Here is a 26,908-nt window from a genome sequence, read left to right as displayed (position 1 = left end):
GAACTGCTTTGGGATTCATCCTGCTCCTACCTAAAACTCTAGTTCAGAAATCTTTCTGGTTTAGAACATGATGTGGGGACTTGGTGCCATGAAACCCCAACATTTGACTTGTTGATCCTGCTTCTCTTTCATAATGGCTCCAGTTTCATGAAAATCTCAAAACGTCTAAAATTTTAAACATTTAATTATGAAATGCAAATTCTCATACAGTTCTGGTAGATGGCTTTTGTCTTAAGGTATAATTTTTTATTTTCATTTCATTTTGAGGTTTCAGGTTTCTTTACTCATTGATGTCCTGTTGCCAGGCCATGTCCTCCCAGCCTGGAGTCTCTAGAGCTGGGGATTCCTGGCAACAGTGCTCGCTGGGGAAGGATGGCTTCTGAAACTGGTGCTCCTCTCCTGTGGGCCAGGAGAGTTCCTGCTTGAGTGTTAATCACTTTCTGTTGCTTTTACCTTTCCTTTATAAATTAAACACAGCAAACACAGTGAAGTGGGTTGCTTTACTCTCCTATCTGTATAAACATCTTAAAGGTCCTGGAAAACAATTTATGCAACTGATTTCAAAGAAAAAATAGCATGTTGTGGTGTGAATGATTTAAAACAGTGTTTCAAGTATTCTTTATCCTCCTAATTAAGTCTGTCTTTAAAACACACACGTTGATATGAAAAATGCAGCTCCTACTGGTCACTGGTAGCAGTAATAATAACATAATTCCCATTTTAGAAAATGTTTCTATACTTCATTTATTCATTCAACAAGGTTTTTTGTTTTGTTTTTGGTAGTAGGAATTTCACCCAGTGCTTTACCACTGAGCTACATCCCCAGCCCTTTTTTATTATTTTGAGATAAGACCTCACTAAGTTGCTGAGGCGATCTTGAACTTGCCATCCATTTGTCTCAGTCTCCCCAGTCACTGGGATTACAGGTATGCACCACTGTGCCCAGCTCAACAAAGTTTTATCAAATTCCTCTTTTGTGTCAAGACAGTTTTAGGTGCAAATGGATTAAAAAAAAGTCCCTGCCTTTATGAAGTTGAAGCTTAACATGGGAGAAAGCAGCAACAAGCAAGTGTACATGTACATCAGACAGTGATAGTACTGTGCAAAAACTGCAGAAGCAAAAATGCAAGTTGTGTCACTTGAGTGGTGAGGCAAGACCTCTCTGATAGGTCAGCCTCTCAGCAGAGCTCCTGGGGGAAAGGAAGGGTGTGCTACACATTTGCTGGGGTAGAAGATTATGCAACAATGGTCCAGGCAGAGTAAAGAGCAAGAGAACAAGACTAGGGACCTCCCTGGGCTGGGAAGTACTAACCAAGAGAAAGTATGGTAAAATTAAGTAGGAAAGGCAGAATTTACCCTTCATTTCCCAGGGAGAAGCAAAGACACTGGGTCAGTCACAGCCCAGGTGCAAACCCAGGCCTCCTGGATCCTCAGTCTTGTTCTGATCACAGTCCTTCTCAGCTATTTGGCCTAAAGTCAAGTAATTTTATCTGTTCTTATCAACAAGGATATTAGACTAAGAGATCTTGACTGAAGTTACTGCACCTTATGATGGAAATTGGATAATACTTGAATCTATTAATATTTTGAATTTCTCTCCCCAAAATATTGATTCACAGGATTTTTTTGATTTTTTTTTCTCTTTGTTCATTTACTATATTTCTATTTGCTATAATTTAGTGCCTGAAGATTTTTTCCATTTGTAGTGGAAATTTGTCAGCAAAATAAAAGGTATTAGGCATTTTGAAATTTTAATTAGATCTTAAAGTCTTTGGGAATCATCAGAAGCCTTGAACATAGGACACTTTCAAAATATATCTTTGTTTTCCCGGACTTTTAATTTGTTTTTCAGTTGATCAGATATAAAGAGGCTACATTGACTTTTTTGAAATGAAATTTTTGTCAGTGATTTCACTAAGTAAATATGACCTTTTAAAAATTTTTTTTAAGGTTATTCCATCAGCAGGCAGCAAGTTGAAACGACCAACACCAACTTTTCATTCTAGCCGAACGTCCCTTGCTGGTGATACCAGCAATAGTTCTTCCCCAGCTTCCACAGGTGCCAAAACTAATCGGGCTGGTAAGTATTTAAACAGTGAAGTATGTGTGAGGCAAGGGGTGAGTGCGCATGGCCAGGCTTAGAACTGGGAAGTCTGCTGGCAGTGATCCCTACCCCCTAAGGAGCTAGAGATAAAAACAGCACTTAGTGTATCCAGAAAGAAGGACCTGCAGGTTTTCAAATGACCTTTGCTGCTTTTCCTTCCAACTACAATTAGCTCTAACCTTGCTTTTTGAGAACTGGTACTTCCACTCCCAAAGCTGGGCCACCTGGGGTTTTTCCTCATTGTTTAGGGGTTTTGTTTGTTTATTGCTTTTTGCGGTGATGGTGGAATTTTGCTTTTGAGGAAGTTTTCGTTTTATTTTTTGGTTTTTGTTTTGAGACAGGTTCTCACTAAGTTGCTGAGGCTGACCTTGAACTTGCAATCCTCCTGCCTCAGCCTCCCAAGTTGCTGGGATTACAGGTGTATGCCACTACACCCAGCTGAGCCACCTGTTGTTGATCAGAAATGATCACAGAAAAGAATATGAAAGAAGAAAGGGCTAGTCCATAGCTGGGCAGTTTGCTAGTAACTTTACCAACACCTTATATTTATTACAGCCACTGGTGAACTGAAAAAGTCAAGGAAAGGTTACATCTGCTTACTGGCTGATGTTGCTTCTGGGAATTCAGCTTCTTTCCTGGCTCTCTGCTTCCAGTTCTTCACCTCCATCTCTGTCTACCTGCATATTATCTCAGTGCTCACCCGTCTGTGCTGAGGTTGGAGCAGACCCACTGACTCCACTTTGGGGGCATGGCAGCTGACAGCACTGCTGGCAGAAGCTGCTTTCTGTCCCTCAGGAGGGCAGCTTCTCAAGTAGACTCACAAGCCAGAAAGACTCAGGGACTGTGTAGATGAAATAACCAGGGTTTAGTGAGGCTGTGATTTGCCCAAGCCTACACAGCAATCAGGTGGAATTAGGATCAGCACCTTACCCTGTCGTTTGGTCACTAGTTCTTCCACCCCGTATCTTCTCTATTAAGTCTTCTGCTTTATTCTTGAATTCCAGACCCTAAGAAGTCAGCCAGCCGCCCTGGGAGTCGGGCTGGGAGTCGAGCCGGGAGTCGTGCCAGCAGCCGGAGAGGAAGTGATGCCTCTGACTTTGACCTTTTAGAGACGCAGTCTGCTTGTTCAGACACTTCAGAAAGCAGCACTGCAGGAGGCCAGGGCAGCTCCAGAAGAGGGCTCACCAAACCTTCTAAAATCCCGACCATGTCCAAGAAGACCAGCACTGCCTCCCCCAGGACTCCTGGGCCCAAGCGATAACGCTGTACAGGCACCCATGCCGCTGTCCTCTTTGAATCCTGCTCCACACATTGGGTGTATATTTATTCTGAACGGGAGAAGTTATATTGTTAAAAGTGTAAAAGAATAATTGTGTTATGAAGCTGCCTTATTTTTTTTCTTTTTGTAAGTTACTATTTTCATGTGAATATTTATGTAGATAAAATTTGCCTCCTGGTAACCCTGTAATGGATGGGGTCCAGAAATATTTGAGAAAAACAAGTGAAAAGGTCAAGATGCGAATGTGTATTAAAAAAAAAAAAAAAGCCTCTTAATAGGGTTTCTGCGTGGTGCAGGGGTTGTAAACCTGCTTTATCTTTTAGGATTATTCCTAAATGCATCTTCTTTATAAACTTGACTTGCTATCTCAGCAAGATAAATTATATTAAAAAAAATAAGAATCCTGCAGTGTTTAAGGAACTCTTTTTATAAATCACAAGACACCTCAATTAGCAAGAACTGAGGGGGGAGCACCTACTGCATTTCCATTGTTTTAATGTTGTGTGATGTTAACTGAAGAGAGGAATCCTCATCTAGGTGGCGTTTCCACAGGATACAACAAAGGAGTTTATTGCAATACTGTCTTGGAGTACTGTCTCAGTACTGGGTGTTTAAAGGACACATAGCTGCTAGAATTCAGGGGTAAATGTAACTGTTCATAAAATGTCAGAACATTGGGGTTTTAAACTGATTTGTAATTATTCAGCCTTGCCACCAATTACTCCTGTACTCACCAGGACCCAGACCTTTGGTGAGGGAGAATCCTTAGTGGCATTGCGAATTACAGATTTGTTTATCTGGCATTTTTTGCTATTTATTCAAATGGTCGATCAACTTCCCACAAACTGAAGAATGAATTCCACGAGCCTATTCTGAAAATGTGGGCCTCAGACAAACACTTGCTCTTTCTCTGACAGAGCTCACCAGCACACTCGTTCACCAGTCCTGTCTGCTTCTGTCTTTTTTTGTGCGTAATAAAGTCAACTGACCAAGTGACCACAAAGAGGGGCAGTCTGGGGCTCCTGTTTTTTAGCTGCTGTTCCTCTTACAGCTCCGACCATGTTGCTGTGTGATTATCTCAATTGGTCTTAATTGAGGCAGAAACTGAAGCTCTACCAATGAACTGTTTAAAAACAAGACACATTTTGTATTAAAATTGCTTGCAGTAACAATTGTTTTGTAATTCCTGATTTTATTTTCAATCATTATATTTAAGTGTTCCCTAGTGTATAATAGTGTTGTAGGTACTTAAAATACGTTATTCAAATCGAGTATCTTAATGGATCTAGAACTTGTTGACAGTTTAATCCTTGTTAATTTTGTTTAACAAGGCGACAAACGTACACAGGTTTGTAGAGAATCTGCCCCACTTACATGATTAAACTAATAGCAATGTGTAAAAAATTTCGTACATTAGAAATTACAAAATCCTGGGGTTTGAGGCAATGGGCCAGTTTCCCATAATATGCTGAAATCTGTTTAAATGGTAGAATTTCAGAAGTGGAAGCAAAATTGGTCATTGTTTTACCATACAGAAGGCTTGCTTTGCTCCCCAGACTCCATGCCAATGAAAGAAAACATCTTTTTTATTTTGGAAGACAAGGATCTACAGGTTTAAATAGGAAGTTGGGCAGAGATACCGTTTCAAATGCGTCCAATTTAACTCCTTTGTTTTCTACATGGAGAAAATGAGTGAAGAGTGATTTCCCTGAGATCACAGAGTGAGTAAATGGCAGAAATGCACTTTAAACCTGATCCTTGACTTCTTTAAGTCTGGCATTTCTCTTTCCTCCAGCCTGTAGTTGGCTTTAAATGAGAAGAATAACAAAATTAACTAATTCTAATAACATGAAAAAGACAACATGATAGGAAGGGCCCAAACTCAGACCATCGATATTCTTGGTCATCAGATCACCTTCCCATTATGATACAAGAATTTGGCAAAATACCAAAATATGTTTACCAAAGCTGTTTTGAGGCCTAATTTCCAGATTAAGGAAGTATACAACTTGATGGGTCCCAAGGAAGTGCTTAGGGTTCTTCAAGCTGCCAGGACTTTGCAGAGCTTTTCACCCCCATGGACTTCTGCCTCTAGGCCTCCTGGCAACAGAAGCATGCTAAGTCTTTCCAGTAAAGTTAAGCAGTGGTGACATCCAAAGAAAGTGTATTTCCACTCAACAAGTACCTGTATGCGAGACCATGTACAAAATAGACCAGAATAAGGGTTGAAATAGAATTATAGTTCTGAAAAATGGTTTAAAAAATGTTGGTGTCTGTTAGGGTCTTCAATGATGTGATAAAAATAGCTAACGTTTATTGAGTACTCACTGCAGACCAGTGATTGTGCCAAGCACTGTGTACATTCTCATTTAATACTCATCCCAATCCTAAAATCACAAGTTCCCTTTTATGGAAGAGAAACAGCCGGAGTTAAGTAACGTTCAAGTCACAACGCCACCAACCAACTGGGGAAAATCCTTCTTTTGACTACTTTCTCCAAGAAACTCTCCACACCTCAGTCCCCTCCCAGGTCTGCTGGTCTGGGGTTCCACTCATACTAACTGGCCTTCACTTCATGGCTTCCCCTCCTCTGCTCTTCCAGGCTCTTTGTTGGCTGGGAGTGCAGCTTTCATTTTGCCTTTGAAATGACCAATTTGGTCAATGGCCACTTCCGTTAGGTGAGGACAGCTCAGGACAGGGTCTCATTTGCTCATCTCTGGCTCAAGGCCACCCACTCAACAACCACCCTGGTTGTTGATGAATTGAATTGTGGGCTGAATACTTTTGAGGGTCTAAAACCTGCTATCTTTAGGTCTACAGAAAAGTGAAGCCATTGTTGGGAGACATAGCTATCTCCACTCATCATAAATCAAGATAAATGGTTTCTGTCCTAAGAATCAGCCCAACACTGGGCTGCTTGCTGTCTAGCTAGGAGCCAAGCATTGCACAAAACATAACCTGGAAATTACCAGCTGGATTAGAGGCTCCAAATGCTGTGGTGTGAATTCATGGGGATGCACAGGGTACAGAGAGGACAATGAGGGGGAGGTGGGCAGGAGACTCAGCCCCTGACCCAGCTGACAAGAACAACCCCTTGAATCTGCCCTCCTGTCCCCAGAACCTGTGGATTCAGTCTCCTAAACAACTTTCTCCTCTGCCTCTCCATCCCATCACCATGAAGGGTTCATTGTCAGTCCCCTCTTTTCCCAACTGCTGTACCTGCCCCCAATTCCAGACCCTGACTGCAGTCTCCCTGTAATCGACATTCTCTGCATTCTGGCTCTGGTCTCAAATTGGTCACTTTCCACATTATCCATAGGTTAAAATTCAGTGTCTTTATGGGGCTTGCAAGGAGTGTGGAAATTTTTTTATTGGGTAATAAAAAAACTAGACACTAACAAATGATTACATTACAATTTTAGTGGAGACAGGAGGATTGTGAGTTTGAGAACACCCTGGGCAACATAGCAAAACCCTGCCTCAGGGGAAAAAAAAATAGTTGATATTTAAAACCTTGAAGTTACCAATCAAAATGTGGTTTGGTTGGACATTATACCTTTATTTGGAGGTTTAAGTTTGAATTCTCATGGGAGACATCATAATTACTAGGTGCCCAAGGTCCTTATGTTGCTCCCTGCAAGGCCCTTTGTGGTCCATCCCTTGGCAGCCCCTCCAGCCTCTGTTCCTGGATCTACCCTGCTCTCTGGGTTTCAATGAATAGCTAACCTCTAGGTGACCCCCTGCCCCAGGCCAGCTCCACTGTTGTATCAGCTGGGGAAAGTCCCTTACCCTCAACTTCCTCATCTGTTTAAAAAAAAAAAAAAAAAGTTGTGCCTCAACTTCCTCATCTGTTAAAAAGAGGGATCCAGGGGCTGGGGTTGTGGCTCATTGGTAAAGTGCTTGCCTAGCACACGTGAGGCTGGGTTTGATCCTCAGCACCACAAATAAATAAGTGAATAGACAGATAAATGAAAGTATTGTGTCCATATACAACTAAAATTTTTTTTTTCCAAAAAGAGGGTTCCAATTGTGTGCACCCCATAACAATAATATTAACATTACAGAACGGTACAGGACACACACTCTACATGCCTGGCAAGAGGCAAGTGCTGTTACCTGCCATTATGATGCTCCCTGGAATCTAAGGGTCTTGACACAGGCCATTCCCTCTACTGCAGCACTTTCCTCCCACTGACATTTCCGGTCCAACGGAGCCAATTCCTTCCAGCCTTAGGAGCTCAGTTTAGGTGTCAGAGGCAGGCTAGCTAGCATCTGTAGCAAGACTAGGATCAGCAGTAGTGAACGCAGTGCGCACGCGGGGCCCGCTGGGTGGGCGCATGGGGAGAATAGACTGAGCGTTGGAGGCCTCCACAACAGGGCACACAGAGAACCGAGGGACTTCCAGAGACGGCAGAGAGCTGTGTTAGTTGGGACCCGAGGCCGGCTGCTGCTGGCAGAGGAACGTGCCCCTCCTTCGGGGTGTAGTTGCGCAGCTCCTCCAGGTGGCACCTGAAGGTGCGAGTAAGGCCGGTTAACGTCTCCCGAGCACTAAAGTGCGACTGCGGGTCTCACGGCTGACAGGACCAGGACTTGGGATCTCCGCCCCGCTGGGCGCTGGAGGACAAGCCCTGCCGAGCGCCAGGTGCCTGCTTTTCCGAGACTGTGCCCAGACCCAGGGTTCCTCCGAAACGAGGCCCTGCATTGCTCGCATTCGGGTGGGTGGGGAACCCAGGACCATCCCGATGACGCTGACGCCAAGCCTACCTATGAAACTCTCGACAGCCCACCCACCCGCAAACACAGGGCTGCACCTCGAGTTACTACCACCCGCAACTCCAGCAGCAACCCAGACCCTTCCAGGGCGCAGGTTCTGCGCCTGGTCCCCGCCCCTGTGTCCCATTGGTCTATCTCGGGGAGGAGGCGGGGCTGCATCGACAGTCCTGCAGCTAGGAGGTAACTGTCAGGTCTGCGCGCCGCCGGGATCGCCACCGAGCTCGCCCGCTGTCCCTGCCGGCTGCGACGGCAACAGACTGATTAGTCCCAGTCTCTGCTGTAGCCTATGCCCTGTGGCTGCGGCGGCCGCTTCCCCACATCCCGGAGCCCAGACAGGTGCCGCGCATAGGGGGTTCTGGGGATTCCCTGTGACCCCGGGAGACGCCTGCTGTGTCTCGCGAACCTCAAAAGCTCAGTCTGCTGCTCGCCGTCGGGGCGTTCCCTGGCCCGGCTACCGAGCAGATGCGCGCGGGCTGAGTACCCCGGACCGGCCTGCCATGGCCTGGCGCCCCGCACAGCTCTGGCTCTTGGGCCTGGCGCTGTGCGCGCTGGGAGGCAGCCCTGGCCCGCGCCCCCTGCACAGCTGTCCCCAGCGACGGCTGGGCGATCGAGAACACCGCGACATGCAGCGTGAGATTCTGGCGGTGCTCGGTTTGCCCGGGCCACCCAGGCCCCGTGCGCCACCTGCTGCTGCCCGGGTGCCCGCATCTGCCCCGCTTTTCATGCTGGACCTCTACCACTCCATGGCTGGCGACGACGATGAGGATGGTGGGTCCCTGGAGCGACACATGGGCCGCACCGACCTGGTCATGAGCTTTGTCAACATGGGTGAGTTGCAGGGGGCCCCAGGATGGCGTCAAGGACCCCGGGTGTCTGGGAAGTGACGGCGGCCTCAGGCTGGCACTCCCGGGAGTGAATTGGGCCCCAGGGGAATTTGCACATCCTTGGACAGTGCCAGAACCTGCCCTGGGCAGGTAGTCAGGGATCTGTGACAGGACCTGTGGAGGTCAGGGGGAAGACTAGTGGTCAGGAAATGGAAGGTCTAAGAAGTGGCCCAGGTTCCCGGAGCTGTGAGGTGGACAGGAGCAGGCAGGATATGAACTTCCAGGGGATACATTCACCCTGTCTCCAACCACACCCAGGCTCAGAATCCAGTGATGTTGGGACCCACCTGGGTGGCACCAGGAAGACAGTTGGTCCTGAGAAGACTGGTGAGTAAATAGAGGCTGTGATACTGTTAGTGTGATAAGGGCCGTACTGAGGAGAGGGACAAAGTTCCGTGTGAAAGCCTGTGGTCATCATCAAAGTGACCAGAGCTAACTGACAAACCTGAGTCCTCACATAGCAGATTCTTCCCTGTGCAGCACTGAGCCTGTGGGTGGAGTGTGCTGTCAGGGAGGGGCTGGGGAAGGAGTGGACAGACAGCTCCCTGCACCTGGGCTGTGGCCTGGCAGGGAGTGAGTGTCCAGGCCTGTGAATGACCCAAGGGACAGCTTAGACCCTCTTCTTTGCCCCAGAAAAAAGCTTGGCTCTTCCTATCTGCAGAAACCTCTCCTAAAGATCTCAAAGACATTTCCCTCTACTACTCTTTTTTATTTATTTATTTATTTATTACTTATTTTTGTAGTTGTAGATGGACAGTGTGCCTTTTTTTATTTGTTTTTTTTTTTTTTTTTTTTTTTTTTTTTGTATGTGGTGCTAAGGATTGAACCCAGTGCCTCACCCATGCTAGGCAAGCACTCTACCGCTGAGTCTGAGCCACAGCCACAGCCTCCTCCCCCACTACTTTTGAATGTAGAGTCCTGAGTATTTGCTGCTGGTCTGTGGCTAGTGACAGGTAGAGGCCTGGGCTGGGACAGGCAGCAGGCTGGGTCTGGGGACCAGGTGATGGGGTGAGAGCAGGGACAGGACCCTTGCTGTGACTGCCAGCCTCCTCCACACAGAGCATCACTCCTGATTCTCCCAGCAGTCCTGTGAACAGCCATGGTCTCCATCCCTACCACTCAGGTGAGGACAGAGGGACCCAAAGAAGCAAGGGTACCCCTAGGATAGACAGCTTCTATGTGGCCCAGTCAGGACAAGCCTAGATTGTGAGGGTCTTGGATTCCAAATCCCATCTTCTCTGCATGTCTCATTGGGATCTGGGCCTCTGAGGCTGTGGGATTAACAAGCAGGTCTTTGTGCAGCCCTGGCTGTGGGCAGCACCCTCAGAAGGGCCTTCTTTATTCTGATGCACTCACTGCACTCTAGAACTCTCTCAGCCAGAGTAGTTTTAACTGGTAATTACCAAGGATGTAGGTGGGGACTAGACATGAACAAGGATTCTTCCATGTTGGAGGCCCAGACCCAACCCCAAAGATTGGGCCCCAGAACCACTGTGGGGTCTAATAGCAGAGTTGCTATGGTGCTGACCCAGCTCCCCACCCCTGCTACCTCCAGCTCCACCTCTCCTGTCAGCTTCATCAGGCCCCAGGAAGTGAGGCCTGTCCCTCCCGGTCCCCGACTGTTGATGGCAGTCTGTGGGACCCAGAGCTGAGGTCTCATGAGGACCTCCCACCAAAGCTCAGGCCCCTTGGGGAGCAAGTGCATTAGGAAGCCCTACATGATTTCCAGGACCTGCATTGGGAGTCAAGGCTGTGGTCAGAGCTGGTGACCCTGCCCCACTTGTCTGTCTATTCATTCATTCATTCACTCAACAACAGCCTGTAGACCCTTAGTTCCCCTAGGTCAGGATGAAGAAATGGGACTATTACTGTGTGGAGCAGAGGGATCCTGTCCCTGGTCTCCCTATGCTCAGGCAGGGCACAGCCCTGAGGTTCTTGTACCAACACCTGGCCTCCCCTTACTTCCTGCATGTCTGCATCCATTATCTGTACCTTTGCATCTCATCCAGTCTGCAGGGGTGATGTTGGATTAATGAGATGCCTCCCATCCCTGATCCTGGGCTCTATATCAGAGGAACCTTCTCACAGCTCTGCTCCACTCCTGTGCTCGAGCTTCTCAGACCTATCTGGCCTCTTCTGAGGGAGGAAGGACCAATTCTGCATGTTCTTCCTGAATCCTTCCCCACCTTGTGTCAGTGGAGAGGCAGGTGCCTGTGTTCCAGATTGAGAAACTGAGGAACAAACAGCACTAACAGGTAGCAGTCTAGGCAGGTTCAATGGTGCCATCTGTGCTTTTGCCCTGACCCTTTCCTGAACCAGACTAACTTATTCCTGTGGTCCCAGCAGCCAGGGACAGGGGTGGTGATGAACTGTAGTTGTTGGATTTGGAAGAACTAGGGCTGAGTGAAAATTAGGGACCTGGGTGAGTCCTGCTCTACTCTTGCCTGTCTTGTGACCTTGAAGGATGATACTTCTCCCCATGGGTTTCAGGTCTCTTCCTTTGGTTCTTTTTCTAAAAATATATATATATTTTAGTTGCAGTTGGACACAATACTTTCATTTTATTTATTTATTTTTTACGTAGTGCGAAGATTGAACCCAGTGCCTCACACATGCTAGGCGAGCGCTCTACTGCTGAGCCACAACCCCAGCCCCTTCCTTTGATTCTTTACTGGGAAATTCTTTCATTTTCCGATTCATTCATTCATTCATTCACTCAACAAAGAGTTATTACTACCTGTAACATTCCAGGGCTAATTCTAGTTGCTAGGGTCATAACAATGCTGACCTTTCAATGGAGAGACAAATAATAAATGCATGAGCCACAGATAATTTTCAGGTGTGCTAGACTGACCCTCCCCTGCCCTGAGCAATAGCAAGGCAGACAGGACTGGGTCAAGAGATTCTGACTTAGGAGTCACACAGGCAGAATTTGCATGACTCAGACACCTATTCTCAATGTGATCTGGGCTTTCCTGTCCAACCATCCAAGCCTCAGTTTCCTCCACTGTAAAATGGAGCTACTCATTTTATGGGGCTGTCAAGGGTTGTGTGAGATGCTACCCAGTAATGGGCTTATGCCCATCTCTTTCAACATTTTGCATCTTACAAATTGCTGTCACAATTGGTTTTTAAAAGAGGAGATTAGAGCCAGGTGCAGCAGCACATGCCTGTAATCCCAGTGACTCATAAGGTTGAGATGGGAGAATCTCAAGTTCAAAGCCAGCCTCAGCAACTTTGTGAGACCCTGCCTCAAAAAAATAAAGTGCCCCTGGGTTAGATCACCCTTACAGAGAGAGAGAGAGAGAGAGAGAGAGAGAGAGAGAGAGAGAGAGATTAAGAGATATTAGGTGATTTTTCCCAAAGCCACATGGCCACATAGCAGGTCATCTTCTTGCTTTCACATCTTGGGGCCTGATCCATCTATAGATGCAGTGAATGCTGCTTGATTAGACAAAATATGAATGTGGGTTCTAAACTGAGAATTCTGTTTTTAATGTGTCTTTGTTGTTCTGAGATTTATAGAAGTAAAGCATACTCACTATATAAACTTTAGATTATACCAAAACATAACAGGGTCTCCTCTGGGAATCTATTCCTATCAGCCAGTCTCCCAAGTAACGACTTTCTGATTCCTATCACTATAGATTCATTTGGCCTGTTTTATAAACTTCATATAAATGGAATCATACAATGTATAATCTTATGTCTAGCTAGTCTTTCACTGGACATAATTTTTTTAAGATTCATCCATGTTCTTGTTTTATCACTGAGTTGTATTCCATTGCATAAATAGACCAGTTTTTCCTTTTTTTGGAGGGGTGGGGGTACCAGGGATTGAACTCAGAGGCACTCAACCACTGAGCCACATCCCAGCCCTAATTTGAATTTTATCTAGAGACAGGGTCTCACTGAGTTGCTTAGCACATCACTGTTGCTGAGGTTACTTTGAACTCATGATCCTCCTGCCTCAGCCTCCCAAGCCACTGGGATTACAAGCATGGGCCACTGTGCCTGGCTTCCAGTTTGTCCTTATTATCTCTCTCTCTCTCTCTCTCTCTCTCTCTCTCTCTCTCTCTCTCTGTACTTGAGATTGAACCCAGGATTGCTCGACCACTGAGCTACATCCAGCCCCTTTTCATATTTTATTTTGAGACAGGGTCTCACTAAGTTGCCCAGGCTGGCTTCCAACTTGCAATGTTCTTACCTCAGCTTTGAATCCCTGGGATTACACCCCAGTGCCTGGCTAAATTTATTTTTATTAATGGACATCTCAGAAACATTCCAGTTTCTGTTTATTACAAATAAAGCAGCTCTGAACATTGTGTGTGTTTGTGTGTGTGTGCGCGCACATGGGGTTGGGGGAGGGTTTAATGCTGAAGATGAACCCAGAGTTTTGTCTGCATTATGCAAGTGCTCTACCACTAAGCTACTTCCGCAGCCCTGAACGTTCTTGTACACATCTTTCTATGGATATATTAAACCTGGACTTTGATCCTGAGTGTGCCGCTTGGGAGCTTGGGAGCTTGGGAGATGTTAGGTTACTTACAGTCTCTTAACCTCAGTTTCCATCCCTTTAAGATACAGGAAGCAAAGCCAAACTCCAAGGCTTGTGTGAACAAAGTTTATGTGCATTGTGGCCAACTGGATGCCTGACATGATAGGAACTTAATGAACGGGTGCTGACCTACTCTACCCTACCTCTATGTTCCTGATCATTTTTTACCCTCTGCACAGAATATACTCACCTCCATTTCTAGTTGTCAAAACTCTACCCGCTTTCAAAAGGAAGTAGGCCAGAGTTTCCATAAATCTTGCTGTTCCCAGCCCCAACTCCACCATGGAGCTACAGGTTCCTAGTGGTGATAGAAATCTCATCCTTTATTGTGTCCATATCTCTTAGAATCCTAGTCTCTCTCCGCCTGTATGATCCAGGGGGCACATCAAGTCCTTCTTTCTTCTGGTCTTTGGGAAACCCTGAACAAACCTGAAAAATCTAACTCTCCATGGCACCTCCACCCCACCATGTGCCCCAGCTCCTGCGTGGCAGGTGCTCAGGCAGACTGGCAAAGCTGAAGGAAACAGGGGTGCAGCAGGAAGTGGGGAGCACCCAGAGCCAGGGAAGGAGTCTGGGCCAGGATGGGGCACAAGTGGGGCCAGCCCGCCCTGCCTTTGTGGTGCCAACAATGGGTGCAGCATCTCCCTGAGCCCTCCCCTGGGACCCCAAGTTCCACTGGGCCCTGCCTGCAGGAAGGTGCCTTCAGTAGGCATTCTAGGGACCTAGCTGACATATAAAACCTCCCCCATCCCAGTATTGCCACCTGCCAACTCCAGAGCCATTCACTTCACATTGGCTCCAAGTCTGAAAGTTCACATTATGGGACCCTAACCTCTCCTGTGACCTCCACAAAATCTCGGCCCCTTCTGGGCCTCAGTTTCCCCATCTCTCCAGGGTTGCCCTGCAGGCCTTCCCAGCTCTGACCAAAGAATATGCCTGCCTCCTACCCACTGGTGAGGGTTCCCACAGGGGTGAGTCACAGGGTGGGGAGGAACACCCAGCCCACCTCCTCATGGAAGCCTCCTCTCCACAGGCAAGAGGGGATGTGTCACTGTGACCATGTCTTTCTGGAAAATTCCCACAGTCCAGGTCTTTCCTGGGTTTCAACTGGAGGAACCGTGCGTCCTTCTTGCTCCCATCTCTTGGGAACTATTTTTGACCTTGGCAGGCTTGATGTGGTGGCCTGTGCGGGTGTTCCCTTTTAATTTGGGGTCTGAAGCCATCTGAGGACTGGATCAGTAATTATGTGGACAGAGTCATTTATGGAAACAGCTCTTGAAGAAAGTCAGTAATGAGACCTGGCTGAAAATACCTCAGAAAGAACCTGGGCCTCCTCTCCCCAGAGCTGAGGTTTCTGGTGGGAGAAACCCCTTCAGGAGGCAAAATCAACAGGTCATCAATCCCACAGCTCTTCCATGGGCCTCAGGGGGCTGTGGAAACCAGGGTCTTTTCTTAGATCTGAAGTGGGGCTCCTGCAGCCTTTGTTACCAGCAGGACCAGCCAGACAGGCCTAGCCTGTCCGCCTCTGGGGCCCTGGGGAGCCTGTCCCGACCCTCAGCGGCCAGGCTGGGAGAATCCCACAGCAACATGGAAACCACAGTGGCTTCTGATGGAGACATACTGTGATGTGGAAGACACCCCCAGACTGGCATCTGTGCCCCAGCCCAAGGGGCTGTGAGTGCTGGGAACTGAGCCACTGTCCTGGGAACAAGCAGTCCTAGGGAAAAACAAGCAGGCACCGCCCCGCCCCCAAGTCCCTAGAACTCAGGAGGCTCAATGAGCAAGCTGCTGGGAGCCTCCCAAGTCCATCCCCCATGTTCAGCCCTCGCCCTCCAAGAGCCCACCGTCCTGCCAGGCAGCTGAGCCAGGGGAAAGAAGGCAGACCAATTATGGGGTCTGTGGGCGGTCAGAGCAGGCTCCTCAGTGGGACTGAGGGGAAAGTAGCCTTTAGACATGGTGGAAGGGACAACTCAGGAGAGGGAGGCCTCCAAGGCTCTAGGGGGAAGGTGCCTGCAGGTAGGGGGCACCAGAGGCCATGACAGACAGGCAGCCAGTCAGTGGGGCCAGCTCAGGGAGGGCCTGGGGTACACAGCTGAGCCTAGGCTCCCCCTGTGGGCCTCCAGGGCTGGGAAGGATTGGAGGGGAGGCTGATGGACTGGTCAGAAAATTGTGCTCCTGACAGCCTCACTGAGTTGGAGGAGGAGGGTGTCTTTTGATCTGACTCTTGGTGAGAAACGAGACAGGTCACCTGGGTGAGTCTAATTTTGTCCAAGAAACAAAAACAACCAATGCTTTGTTGGTGTCAGGCTGATGGACACCAGGTTTGGCATCGGGCGGTCCATCCTGTGAGTGGTGGGCACAGGGCCCTGGAGTGGACAGGCAGAATGTGGACAGTGCGGTGGCCAGGGAGGCTGCCTGCTGCCCTCAGTGGGCCTTTCCCAGAAGCGTGGGATCTGGAGGTGGTTTGATCAGGCTGTAGGCGGCTGAGGGTTCTGTGATTATTTATTTTCTCAAAGCTACAGTAAGGCAGTTCAGAAAGAACCCCTTTATTTCCCCAGGCAGAGCTTTGTAGAAAGTAGCAGTGTCTGTTCCCAGCTCTGGATCCATGTCCTTCCAGCCTATGTGTCTCTATGGAGCTGGTTGTCAAGAGTCCCTGTGTTTCAATTCACAACAGCCAAACTATGGGACCAGCCCAGGTGTCTATCGATGGATGAATGGAAAAAGGAAATGTGGTGTATGTACATACCGGAGCTTTATTTAGTTGTAAAGAAAAGTGAAATTATATTATTTGCAGGAATATGGATGGAACTGGAGGCTACTATGGGAAGCAAAATAAATCAAACTCAGAAGGTTAAGGGTTTTATGTTTTCACTCACGTGTGTGAAGCTAGAGGGGGACAAAAAAGAAAGAAAGATGGTTGGGGGAAGACCAGGGATCTCATGAAAATCAAAGGAGATCAGTAGAGGAAAGGGACCAGGAGGTAGGAGGCAGGAAGGGAGGGAGGGCAAGTTGGGAAATGCTATTGGCCAAGTTATATTATTACATTGTGTGCATGTAAGAATATGGAACAACAAATTCCATCAATGTGCACAACTATGATGCACCAATTTAAAAAAAAAAAATTTTTTAAAGAGTCCCTGTGGTTGCTGGAAACTGCAGGTACATTGTGACCCCAGTGGCATCCAGCCCACCTCCCAGGGTCAGAGACTTTCACAGCATCAACAGCAACTGAACTTTATACTATTCTTCCCAGGTTACAGGGCTTCTCTGAATCATGGTGCTGAGTTCTTTGGGGCTAACGTACAGAACTTCTTACAGATGAACCGTCCTTGCCCGTCACTCCATACTCTTTTTATACACCTCGGCCCCTGACCACTAGATTCCAGCCACCCCAGGCTCCTTGACGTTTCTCAAACACACAGGGCCTTTGCCTCTCAGTCCCCGCTTGGATTCCTCTTCCTCTACCTCTTTACCCACTGCTTCCTTTTCCTAGTAGAGACTTCAGGGACCAGGTTTTAAAGTCATGAATCAATTACCAGCATTATCCAAAGGCAGTGGTTTCTTGACCAAGGATGATTTTTGCTCCCCTGGGGATATTGGGCAATAGCTGGTATAATTTTTGGTTGTTACAACTAGGGCAGGGAAGGGACTCCTGTTCACATCTAATGGGCTGAGGTCAGGGTGTTGCTAAACATCCTACAAGACACAGGAAGTTGCCCATAACAAAGACTGTCTGGCCCAAAATGTCAGCAGAGCCAAAGTCGAGGGACCTGTCCAAAGGTGACCAATGTTTGACGATGAGCTCATGGATATTAACATATATGTTTCAGCCTATTTTTGATAGTACAATTGTCCCTCCTTTGGCCATTATGAAGCCCCTTAATGTGGGCTTCGGTACTCTTATTTTTTGCTTTTATTTTTTGGGTACTGGGGATTGTACCCAGGGGCGCTTAACCTCTGAGCCACATCCCCAGCCCTTCTTTATTTTGTATTTTGAGGCAAGGTCTCACTAAATTACTTAGGGCCTCACTAAGTTACTGAGGCTGACTTTGAACTTGCAGTCCTCCTGCCTCGGCCTCATATTTATTCTCTAAGAAGAAAAAAAATCATGAATTCAAACTGATATTTCCAATTCAAATTTAGAATTATAGGCTTGTATTTAAATTCCTAGATCTTATATTTGTAACTATTTTCTTTTATATTGAATAACTTGATCCTAACAACACTGACATAAAAATGGTTTAATTTATCCTGTAAATATATATATTATACATAATATGTAGAGAAGCTAAAGAATAACAATGTGACTATTGAAAACAATTTAAGATTTATTTTTAGTTCATTTTGTTCTTAAGCTACTCTACTAGGAATGGGTCAGTCAAATAACTGTACTTATTTATGATACTGGGGATTTAACCCAAGGATGCTTTACCATAGAACTACACTGCCATTTTTTTTTTTTTTTTTTTTTTTTTTTTTTTTGAGACTGGGTCTCACTAAGTTGCTTTAGGGCCTCGCTAAATTGCTGAGGCTGGCCTTAAACTTGAGATCCTTGTTGTCTCAGCCTTCTGAGCCATTGGGATTACAGTGTGGTGGGCCACCAAGTCTGGCTCCAAATTACTGTTTTCAAATCACTTAAAATAATTCTTCATTGTGTCATCAAGCTACCTACTCAAAACCCAATTAGTTCATTTGCTTCACTGTGCATTTTATTCTTAGGTTTGCTCTTTATTCTTGTATTTTGAATTAATTTTGTTTTATACTTATAAGAAATCTTTACAAAATCTACAAAAGAGGGAACATTCAGAGCAGACCATCTTCATTTTCTACACTGTCCCTATTCCCTTCCTTTTCCAAAAGGTAATTATTTTTAGTTGGTTTATTAGTTTGTAGCCTATCTCTCTATTTAAAATATACAATTATAGCCAGGTGGGGTGGTGCAGACCTGTTATCCCAGTGAATCAGGAGACTAAGGCAGGAGGATCACATGTTGAAGGACAGCCTCAGTAACTTAGCAAGGGGTTATGGATATGGTTCAATGGTTAAGCACCCCTGAGTTTAACCGCTGGTAACAACAAACAACAACAAAGATGTGATCATTAGAGGAAGAATATATGAGAAGACTCTGTACTATTCTTTCAACTTTTCTTGAAATCTAAATAATCTAAAATTATTTCAAAATAAAGCTAAAAACATAAATAAAATGGTCCCCCCACATACTCCCTATGTTATTTCCAGTCACACCCTTTCTTTAAGTCCTTGGTAGCACTTATTACATGGGACCCTTGAAATTAGCAATTCCTGCCCCAGATTTTATAAAGGGGAGGGAATAATTTATTATTCAGAAACCTTGCTCCAAACATCAATGGTCCCTTTCAGGGCCACCTTGGAGAGAGGATTCCTGGCAGGACATTTCTCAGATTATTGGAATCCAGAACAGTGACTGGGTAGAGGGCACCCTCCTCACACCCATCAGAACGGCCAGGAACCCAGGGATGAACTTTCTATTACCAGCAATTGTACAGACCTTGGTCTTTCCCATGAATTCCCTCTGTGGACCCTCAACCCAGAGCATTGTACTAGGGATTGAACTCAGGGGCACTCAACCACTGAGCCACATCCCCAGAACACCTCCCCACCCCGCTTTTTTTTTTTTTTTTTTTTTTTTTTGTATTTTATTTAGAGACAAGGTCTCACTGAGTTGCTTAGTTGCTGAGGCTGGCTGTGAACTCACGATCTCCTGCCTCAGCCTCTGGAGCTGCTGGGATTACAGGCCTGCGCCATCATGCCTGGCTCATAGCATGCATTTTGTACTTGTTGTTAGGAGCCAATTCCAACTTAGTTTTTATGCTTTTTTTTTTTTTTTTTCAGCAAACACAGTGGTGGACCACCATGGTGGAAGGAGCCCAGCTGGGACTCCTGGTTTCCATTCCCACATGTGCATAAAAGTGCAAGTTGTGGGCTAAGCATAGGGCTCAATGGTAGAGTGCTTGCCTAGCATATGCAAGGCCCTGGATTTGATACCCAGCACTGCCAGGTTTCTGTTCACGACTAAAAGGCTCAGGGGTTACTCATGTGAACTGGGCTAACTGGGCTGCGCAAAATAACCACACAAGAGACACAAGTACCTTTTTCTTTGGGGTCGCTGTGAGGGCTCCTCAGACCTTAAGGGTCCACAGGAAGAGAGAGAGTGAGAGTGCTTGCTGACTCCTTTTGAGGAGAAGCTATTCAAATGAGACAAGGGGTCAGGTTTCAGGGGGCTGAGTCTATCTTCATGATGTCCACTGTCAGCAGGTAGACTGACACCTAGGTAGACCACACCCAAGGGCACAGTAAGAGAAGGGGACACACACATAAGGCACTTCCATGGAAGATTCTATCCTAAACAGGCAAGGGGTTATATTACAAAGGAACAGGTGAGCGTAGCTTCACCCATGGGGCTGTAGCAAGACACACCCACGCACGAGACACCGACCCTCGAACCCAAGAAGGGTGAGGAAAGCTCTGCCACGTTTCTGTGACTGAGTGTTTTAGCACCCAGCCCGGGAGTGTGACTCAGTCACCGGTAAGGTTGGCCTTCCACACAGCACCTTGCAGGGGGGGAAAAAGTACAAGTTTGTATTTGGTGCTCTCTATCTGAGCCAGAACTGGGAGACAGTCCCAGTGGTGTGCAGTTCTGGCATCTTTGGGAGATTCCAGACCTTGGCTATGTGGTGGGGGCTGGGCATGCACTGAGAAGGAAATGTCCCTGGATAATATGTCAGAAGCATCTATTGGAGCATAACCAACTACCAATGACAGTAACAAACCTGGCTCTTTACAGTTTCCATTTGGCCCTATATCAAAGGATCATTTTGCAGATATAGACACTGAACCCAAAAGGTTAAATGCTGTCACTAATGTCAGGTGGGTGAGGAGACACCTGGAAGTCATCCAGATGTCTTTCAGATGAATTGACATATTTTCTTACTCCCTACTTTTATTTAGAAAAAGAAAAGTGGATGCCTTCCTTCCCCCAACCCCATGGCTTTTGAGTGTCAGACATGTTCTCCTGATGAGCTGCCTAGATGCTATCACTTCAATTCATCTATTAAGTTTGGAAATTAGAGGTCACACCCCTCTTGCTTCCTAAAGAATGGCCGCCACTTCTGTCCCATAGTCCTTGCCTTTTCACAGCCCGTGTGGAAAGGATACCAGTGTCCCCACTTCACAGACAGGGAGACTTGAGATCACACAATGGAAGTGCCTGGTGACTGCAGGGTCAGAACCGGAGCCCAGAGCATTAACTACTGGCCAGATCAGCTACACTTCTCAGTGCTGTCTTAGGGGCTAAAATAGAGACAGCCTTCCCCAGCACTACCAGAGGAAAATCCAGGTTCCTAAAAATGCTCTTGTACAAGAGCAGCTCTCTGGATCCAAAGGAGCAGCCACTGGGCAGCTGGGAATCCATACGGTTCAGCAGAGAAAGGGGCACTTCCCTTGGCCAGTTCCAGTAATATCTGTTTCAGTGCTGCATCTCAGGAAGCTTTATCAACTTCAGATGAAATTCACTGTTTTCCTAAAAATTTCCCAACTTCTAGTGCTTGCCTGGAAGAGCCAGGCTGGGCAGTTTCCTGGGCTGGAATCCCTGCTTGGTTTATTGATTTCACAAACCCATGACAGAAGTTTGGAGGTTGAACAAGAATGTTTTGAGACAGTCTATGCAGGTCACATGGTCATCAAGGGAGGGCAGCTACAGAGCTTGGGAGCCACAGAGCTGGCAGGTTTGTGGATTGTTCCTTCAGTCCCCAGACCCAAGAGGGAGCTCTCAGAATGCACCTGTCAACCCCACAGTGACATAATGATGCACATAATGATGCTTTGAAAGAGGTCAGGAGAATAGAGTGCCTGAGGAATCCTCCTTCCTGGTCTGTCTCACATCCTGTGACAGCCAATAGCCTGAATCTATTTCATCCTAAAAATCAGTAATTTTTTCATAGCCATGTAACAGAGGTATCTGTGTCATTCCCGAAACCACTTAAATTGTCACCAAAGTTGTATGTGTATAACTGTGTCTATAGGCAGGACACATGGGTGTAATTATTCACCACACAAGAATCACTCAGCAAAGGTCCAGAATCCTGCCCTCAATGCTATCTGCATACGCGGGAGGGACATGGACCTCGCCCTTGTCACACTGCCTCTGAAACAGCCAAGCCCTCAGGTTGGCATGCACTGTGTGCACAGCACCCTAATGCATGGTGGGACATGCATGCTCCATCCCATTTCTCCTCCCTGGGCAGGGGATGAAGCCTCCCACCTGCTCCTGCCCTAACATGCCTATCCCCTGGCTCCACCCAGCACAGCTGTGTGCCCGTCCATTCCTGGACCAGGGATGACATGTGGGGACCACAAAGACAGGAAGTGCTTCCCACATCCATCTGGCAGCTCAGCCTGGTGCTTTTTAAAACCTGACCTGTGGTCACTGAACCCAGTAACCACGGAAGGTTTTAAAAAGACTCAGAAACATATAATTAAAATCTCAGTGTTGGGTTTTAGGGAAGGCACTGGGCAACTCCCACCCTGCTTTCCGGAAACACAGATTTTTGACATAAGTGACAGGGAGCTAAAGTGAGACTGACCTAAATATACCATCCTGAACAGGTCTGTGCAGCTGGGCAAATTATTCCACAGCCATGGCCTTTGCCCAGACAGCTGGGCCACTCTCCACCTCAGGTCTCACCCTCTGCCTGTCTCACCCTCCACCCTTGCCAGCACAGGGTGCCTCTCAGACCACACTGCTGCCCACTGGCCAGAGTCATAGCCTCACTTCTCAGCCCAGGGCTCCAGCCCCCCATAAAGCGGGCCCAGCCAGACCCACTGTTGCACCCAGAGAGCGAATCAGTGGGTGGTCCCCAGCACTACTCACCCACACACACCACTCCCCTCAGCCTAGAGCCCACCCTGCCACCTCACCATCTACCAATATGCCTTCCCATTTGTCAAGACCAGCTCAGATGTCACCACACCATGGGACCCTCTGACTTTCTAGAACTTTCCCAGAGCTTGTCATTCCTACTTTGGTGTTCCTTGTTCCTTCTTTCTCCCTCCTTCCTTCTTCCCCTTGTCCTTGGGTCCTTTGTCTCCCATAGTTTCTGGCAGTGGTTGTCCCTCCCTGCCCTTAGGTCCTTCCACCCTTGGCCTCACTCGACTGTCCTCTGCAGTGCCCCGCTCCTTGAACACTGAAGCTAATTTGCACTCAGGTATCACGGCCTGGCTCAGATGTCAGATCTGAGCTTTCCCCTTCCCCCACCTTCCATCCAGGCACAAGGGCAGACTCTGGGAAGTCCCTGTCCCACTGTAATGCAGCCGGATATGTCCCTGCCCACCAGGTTTCCCCATGGGACTAATGCCTTTTTCTGCCTTGGGTCCCATGTCCATATTCCCTTTAGCCTGGGAGTTCCCAGAGGAGAGCCTTCTGCCCTTTATCGTGGATGCTGGTGCCATCAAGGAGACAAGGTGGCATTGGATGAGTTTTAGGCTTGACCTGTTGAGCATCTCTGTCCTGGGCTCTGTGTTCAGCACACTCCCCCAGAAGAGTCAGGAACAAATTCATGTGTAGAGGAGGAGGCTGGCCCCATGGAGGCTGTGCAGGGCCCTTTGAAGAACAGCCATTAGGTTGTGGCAGCTAACACTTGGCTCTGCCTGCTCTGGAGCCTGAACCATTCCAAATACATGTGACCATCTGGCTCCCACTTTGTTTTCCAGTGGAACGTGACCGCGCCCTGGGCCACCAGGAGCCCCACTGGAAGGAGTTCCGCTTTGATCTGACCCAGATCCCAGCAGGGGAGGCTGTCACAGCTGCAGAGTTCCGGATTTATAAGCTGCCCAGCACCCACCCCCTCAACACGACGCTCCACATCAGCATGTTCGAGGTGGTCCAGGAGCACTCCAACAGGTGCCTCCCTCGGCCCAGGCACCTCCCATCTCATGGGCTCCTGGTCAAGGCTCTGGCAGTGTGTCCTGCCCCACCTGGGGGGAAGGGGCATTTCCCAGGAAAGAAAGGGGAGCTTCCTGGGAGAAGAGCCTCAGAGATGGGAAAGATGCTGGGCCAGACAGTTCCTGCCCTGCCATCCTGACTGTGGGCCCCTGACGGGTCACTGAGCCACTGAGTCTCAGTTTCCCCACCTGCACAGTACCATGTTTTGAGTTGATTATCAGTGAAACAAGGCACAGACAGAGCTCAGAGCCAGGGCAGGATAGATGTTCCAGTAGGGGTCCCCAGGTGGCACGAGACCCACAGAGGCAGCTGGACCGGCCCTCAGCCATCAGTTAATTGTTCTTTCATGTCCACAGGGAGTCTGACTTGTTCTTTTTGGATCTTCAGACGCTTCGAGCTGGGGACGAGGGCTGGCTGGTGCTGGATGTCACAGCAGCCAGTGACCGCTGGTTGCTGAACCGTAACAAGGACCTGGGACTCCGTCTTTATGTGGAAACTGAGGATGGTGAGGCTCAGGGTTTGGGCTGGGTGAGCTTCCCTGCGGCTCCCAGGAGGCCGTGACAGCTGAGGCCTCTAGAACTGTCCAAAGTGGCCTCACTGGTTCCTGGGCACCTGGTCTTTCTCTGCTCTGCCCACTGACTCCAGTTGGTAGATAGAGTGAGGTCCTGGACGCAAGATGACCTTAGCCAGAGCTGCTTTTCCTCCCCTTCTTCTAAGGAACATCTGGGTGCTGAGAGTCCAAGTGTCCTTCCCCAGGAAGGGGCAGTTCCCCCTGCAAGAGGCCCTCCACACTGGCAGTTCCTGTGCTCCAAGGACAGTAGGGGGAAGTGGCTTCATCCTCAGGCCGAGTGAGGGGCTGTGGTTGGAATCCCAGCTGCGTGAGTCAGTGACATCAGCAGGTTACTTACCTTCCCAAGACTCAGTTTCCTCATCTGCAAAACGAGGTTCCCTCTCTCCTTCACATACAGGAATTTGGGGGAGCATGCCTTTATACCAGGCAGTGGATGGAAAGGCCAAGGCGAGCACAAGATTGGTCTGTCTGAGGTTCAGTGAGAGGGCCACATGGAGGATCAGAGGGCAGGAGGGAGACCTAGGAAGGAGACTGAGGGTGGGCAAGGGTCACTGTGACCCAGGGTAAATAGCCGGGCAAGGTGTTTGGGGATTCTAGGGGTAGTTTAGCAGCAATGGATGATAACAGGTTCTGACAAAGGTTTTTTAAAAAGGATGCTCTGAGATTTCCCGCTCAAGGAGGGGGAGCTTAACTTGCCACAGATGTTGGTGCAGGGTGTCAGCGGAAATAAACCATTGTGCACGCCTGGCACCACTGAGCGCTGTGACAGGCGGCTATCACCTTCAAACACCATCCCAGTCAGGTCACCCTGCAGGGCCCTAGCTCCTGAGTCTCGGGAAGCTCGGTAGGGTTTGGGGTGTCGGTGGGGAGCAGGCAGGGAAGTAGGGATAGTGGTGGCGCCCCAGACGCGGGATGCAGCGACCTCCCTGCGGCCAGAGGAACACTCTCCTGGTGCAGCCCACCTGTTCTGACCTCAGAGCCCCACTGACCATGGCGGGGCTGCAGCTCCACGTCCCTGCCAGTCGCTTGGGCCAGCGCTGTCCCAGAGTTGCGCCCGCAGCTCCGCCACCAGCCCTCGGTCCGGCGCCTAGTTCTACACGGACGCGGAGGAGACGGTGGAGGACATCCGCAACGGGGCGACCGTCATGCTGGGGGCGGGGGTGTTCGGGCTCTGCGGGAACCACGAGAACCTGATGGCCGCGCTGCTGAGGACCACCGAGAGGGACCTGAAGTGGTGAGCAGCAACGTGGGTGTGAACGACTTTGGCCTGGGCCTCTTCCTAGCCACCAAGCTGGTCTGCAGCGTGGTCTGCTCCCACCTGGACGAAAACACACTGTGCGAGGGCGGGCTGGACCTGGAGCTGACGCCGCAGGGCACCCTGGCCGAGCGCATCTGGCGGGCAGCACCGGCGTCCCCGCCTTCTGCACGCCCACTGGCTACAGCACGGTGCAGGAAGGCGGCGCGCCCATCAGGTACTACCCCAATGGCAGCCTGGCCATCCAGAGCCAGCCAAGACAGGTGAAAGAGTTCCGGGGCCAGCACTACCTCCGAGAGTACGCCATGAGGGCAGACTTGGCGAAGGGGTGGACCCCGCGGACCACGTGATCTTCAAGGGAAGCGCCAGGACTTTCAACGTGCGCACGTGCAACGCTGCGGATGTCACGGTGGTGGAGGTGGAAGTAATCGTGGACGAGGGGACTTTTCTCCCAGAAGATATCCCTGTTCCCACCATATATGTAGATGGCGTGACAAAGGGGCCGAAATAAGAGAAAAAACCCGAGCGTTTAGTCCCACGGAGCAAGGAAGATGGGAAAGCCCTGCTGGAAGACGACAAAGGATGCGCGTGCTCAAACGCTCGGCTCTTGAATCTGAGGACTGCACGTATGCCAGTCTGGGCATCCGAGTCCCTCTCCTGGCCAGCAACTTCGTCAGCCCTGACATGACAGTTCACCTAGCTGCACAGTGACAACGGAATCCTGGGCTTGGGCCCATTTCCATGGAAAGATGAGGTGGATCTAGATGTCATCAACGCAGGCAAGCAGACTGTCACCGTGATCCCAGGGGGCTGTTTCTTTTCCAGCGATGACTCCTTTGCCATGATTCGCGGGGGACACCATCAGCTGACCATACTGAGGTCCATGCAGGTTCCCAAATACATCGACCTGGCCAACTGGATGATACCGCTAAAGAGGTGAAAAGAATGGGCGGGGCCATGGATTTGGTGTCCCGTGACAAGACCAACGTAGTGGTCACCATTGGAGCACGGCACCAAGGCAAAGACCCCCAAAATCGTGGGAGAGTGCACATTGCCGCTACGGAGGAAGCGCTCCGTGGACCGCATCATCACTGAGAAGGCTGTGTTTGACGTGCTTGGAAACAGGGGGCTGACGCTGGTGGAGCTTTGTGAAGGCTTCACTGAGATCGAGGTCAAGATCAGCACGGACAGCGCCATTGCCGTGTCCCCGAACCTCAAGCCCATGCTGCAGGTAGCAACAGGACGCAGAGGCGGTCCCGGGGTTTACTGGGGAGGGAGACGGTAGCCGCCTGAGGGCGCTGCACAGCGCTTGGCTCCCTGCAGAGGCTCCTCAGACCTTCTGCTGCCAGATAGACTGTTCTCTCAAGAGCGATGTGACTTTCATTACAAACAAAAGGAAATCACTGAGTCCTGCGAGTGCTGCAGAGCTCTCTGCCACACGGTACTCTCTCACTCAGGATTTCATTCCAGTGCCTCCCTTTTCATTTTTTGAGACAAAACCTTTC

General features: G+C 48.7%; 3 protein-coding genes and 1 pseudogene across 6 annotated transcripts in view; 3 read left to right on the top strand and 1 right to left on the bottom strand.

The window, feature by feature from the left end:
• The window catches only part of Macf1 (microtubule actin crosslinking factor 1), a 221,715-nt gene extending 217,160 nt beyond the window's left edge, over nt 1-4,555 (top strand). For all 4 annotated transcript variants that reach the window (XM_076860679.2, XM_076860680.2, XM_076860681.2 and 1 more), the window contains 2 exons: nt 1,951-2,080; nt 3,109-4,555. In XM_076860679.2, coding sequence (XP_076716794.1) covers nt 1,951-2,080; nt 3,109-3,365 — 387 coding nt within the window. In that variant the 3' untranslated portion in view covers nt 3,366-4,555. The remainder of the gene's footprint in view (nt 1-1,950; nt 2,081-3,108) is intronic.
• The window catches only part of Pabpc4 (poly(A) binding protein cytoplasmic 4), a 193,672-nt gene that overhangs the window by 123,615 nt on the left and 43,149 nt on the right, over nt 1-26,908 (bottom strand). The window lies entirely within an intron of this gene.
• The window catches only part of LOC143404740 (bone morphogenetic protein 8A-like), a 28,224-nt gene continuing 9,969 nt past the window's right edge, over nt 8,654-26,908 (top strand). The window contains exons 1-3 of the mRNA XM_076862921.2: nt 8,654-8,984; nt 23,346-23,535; nt 23,934-24,082. Of these exons, the coding sequence (XP_076719036.2) occupies nt 8,654-8,984; nt 23,346-23,535; nt 23,934-24,082 (670 nt within the window). The remainder of the gene's footprint in view (nt 8,985-23,345; nt 23,536-23,933; nt 24,083-26,908) is intronic.
• LOC143403453 (succinyl-CoA:3-ketoacid coenzyme A transferase 2, mitochondrial-like) lies at nt 24,560-26,688 on the top strand (annotated as a pseudogene).

The sequence above is a fragment of the Callospermophilus lateralis genome, chromosome 7, assembly GCF_048772815.1.
Source record: "Callospermophilus lateralis isolate mCalLat2 chromosome 7, mCalLat2.hap1, whole genome shotgun sequence".
Lineage (NCBI taxonomy): Eukaryota > Metazoa > Chordata > Mammalia > Rodentia > Sciuridae > Callospermophilus > Callospermophilus lateralis.
The sequence above is the reverse complement of the archived record's forward strand: the minus strand, read 5'-3'. Positions and strand labels throughout refer to the sequence as shown.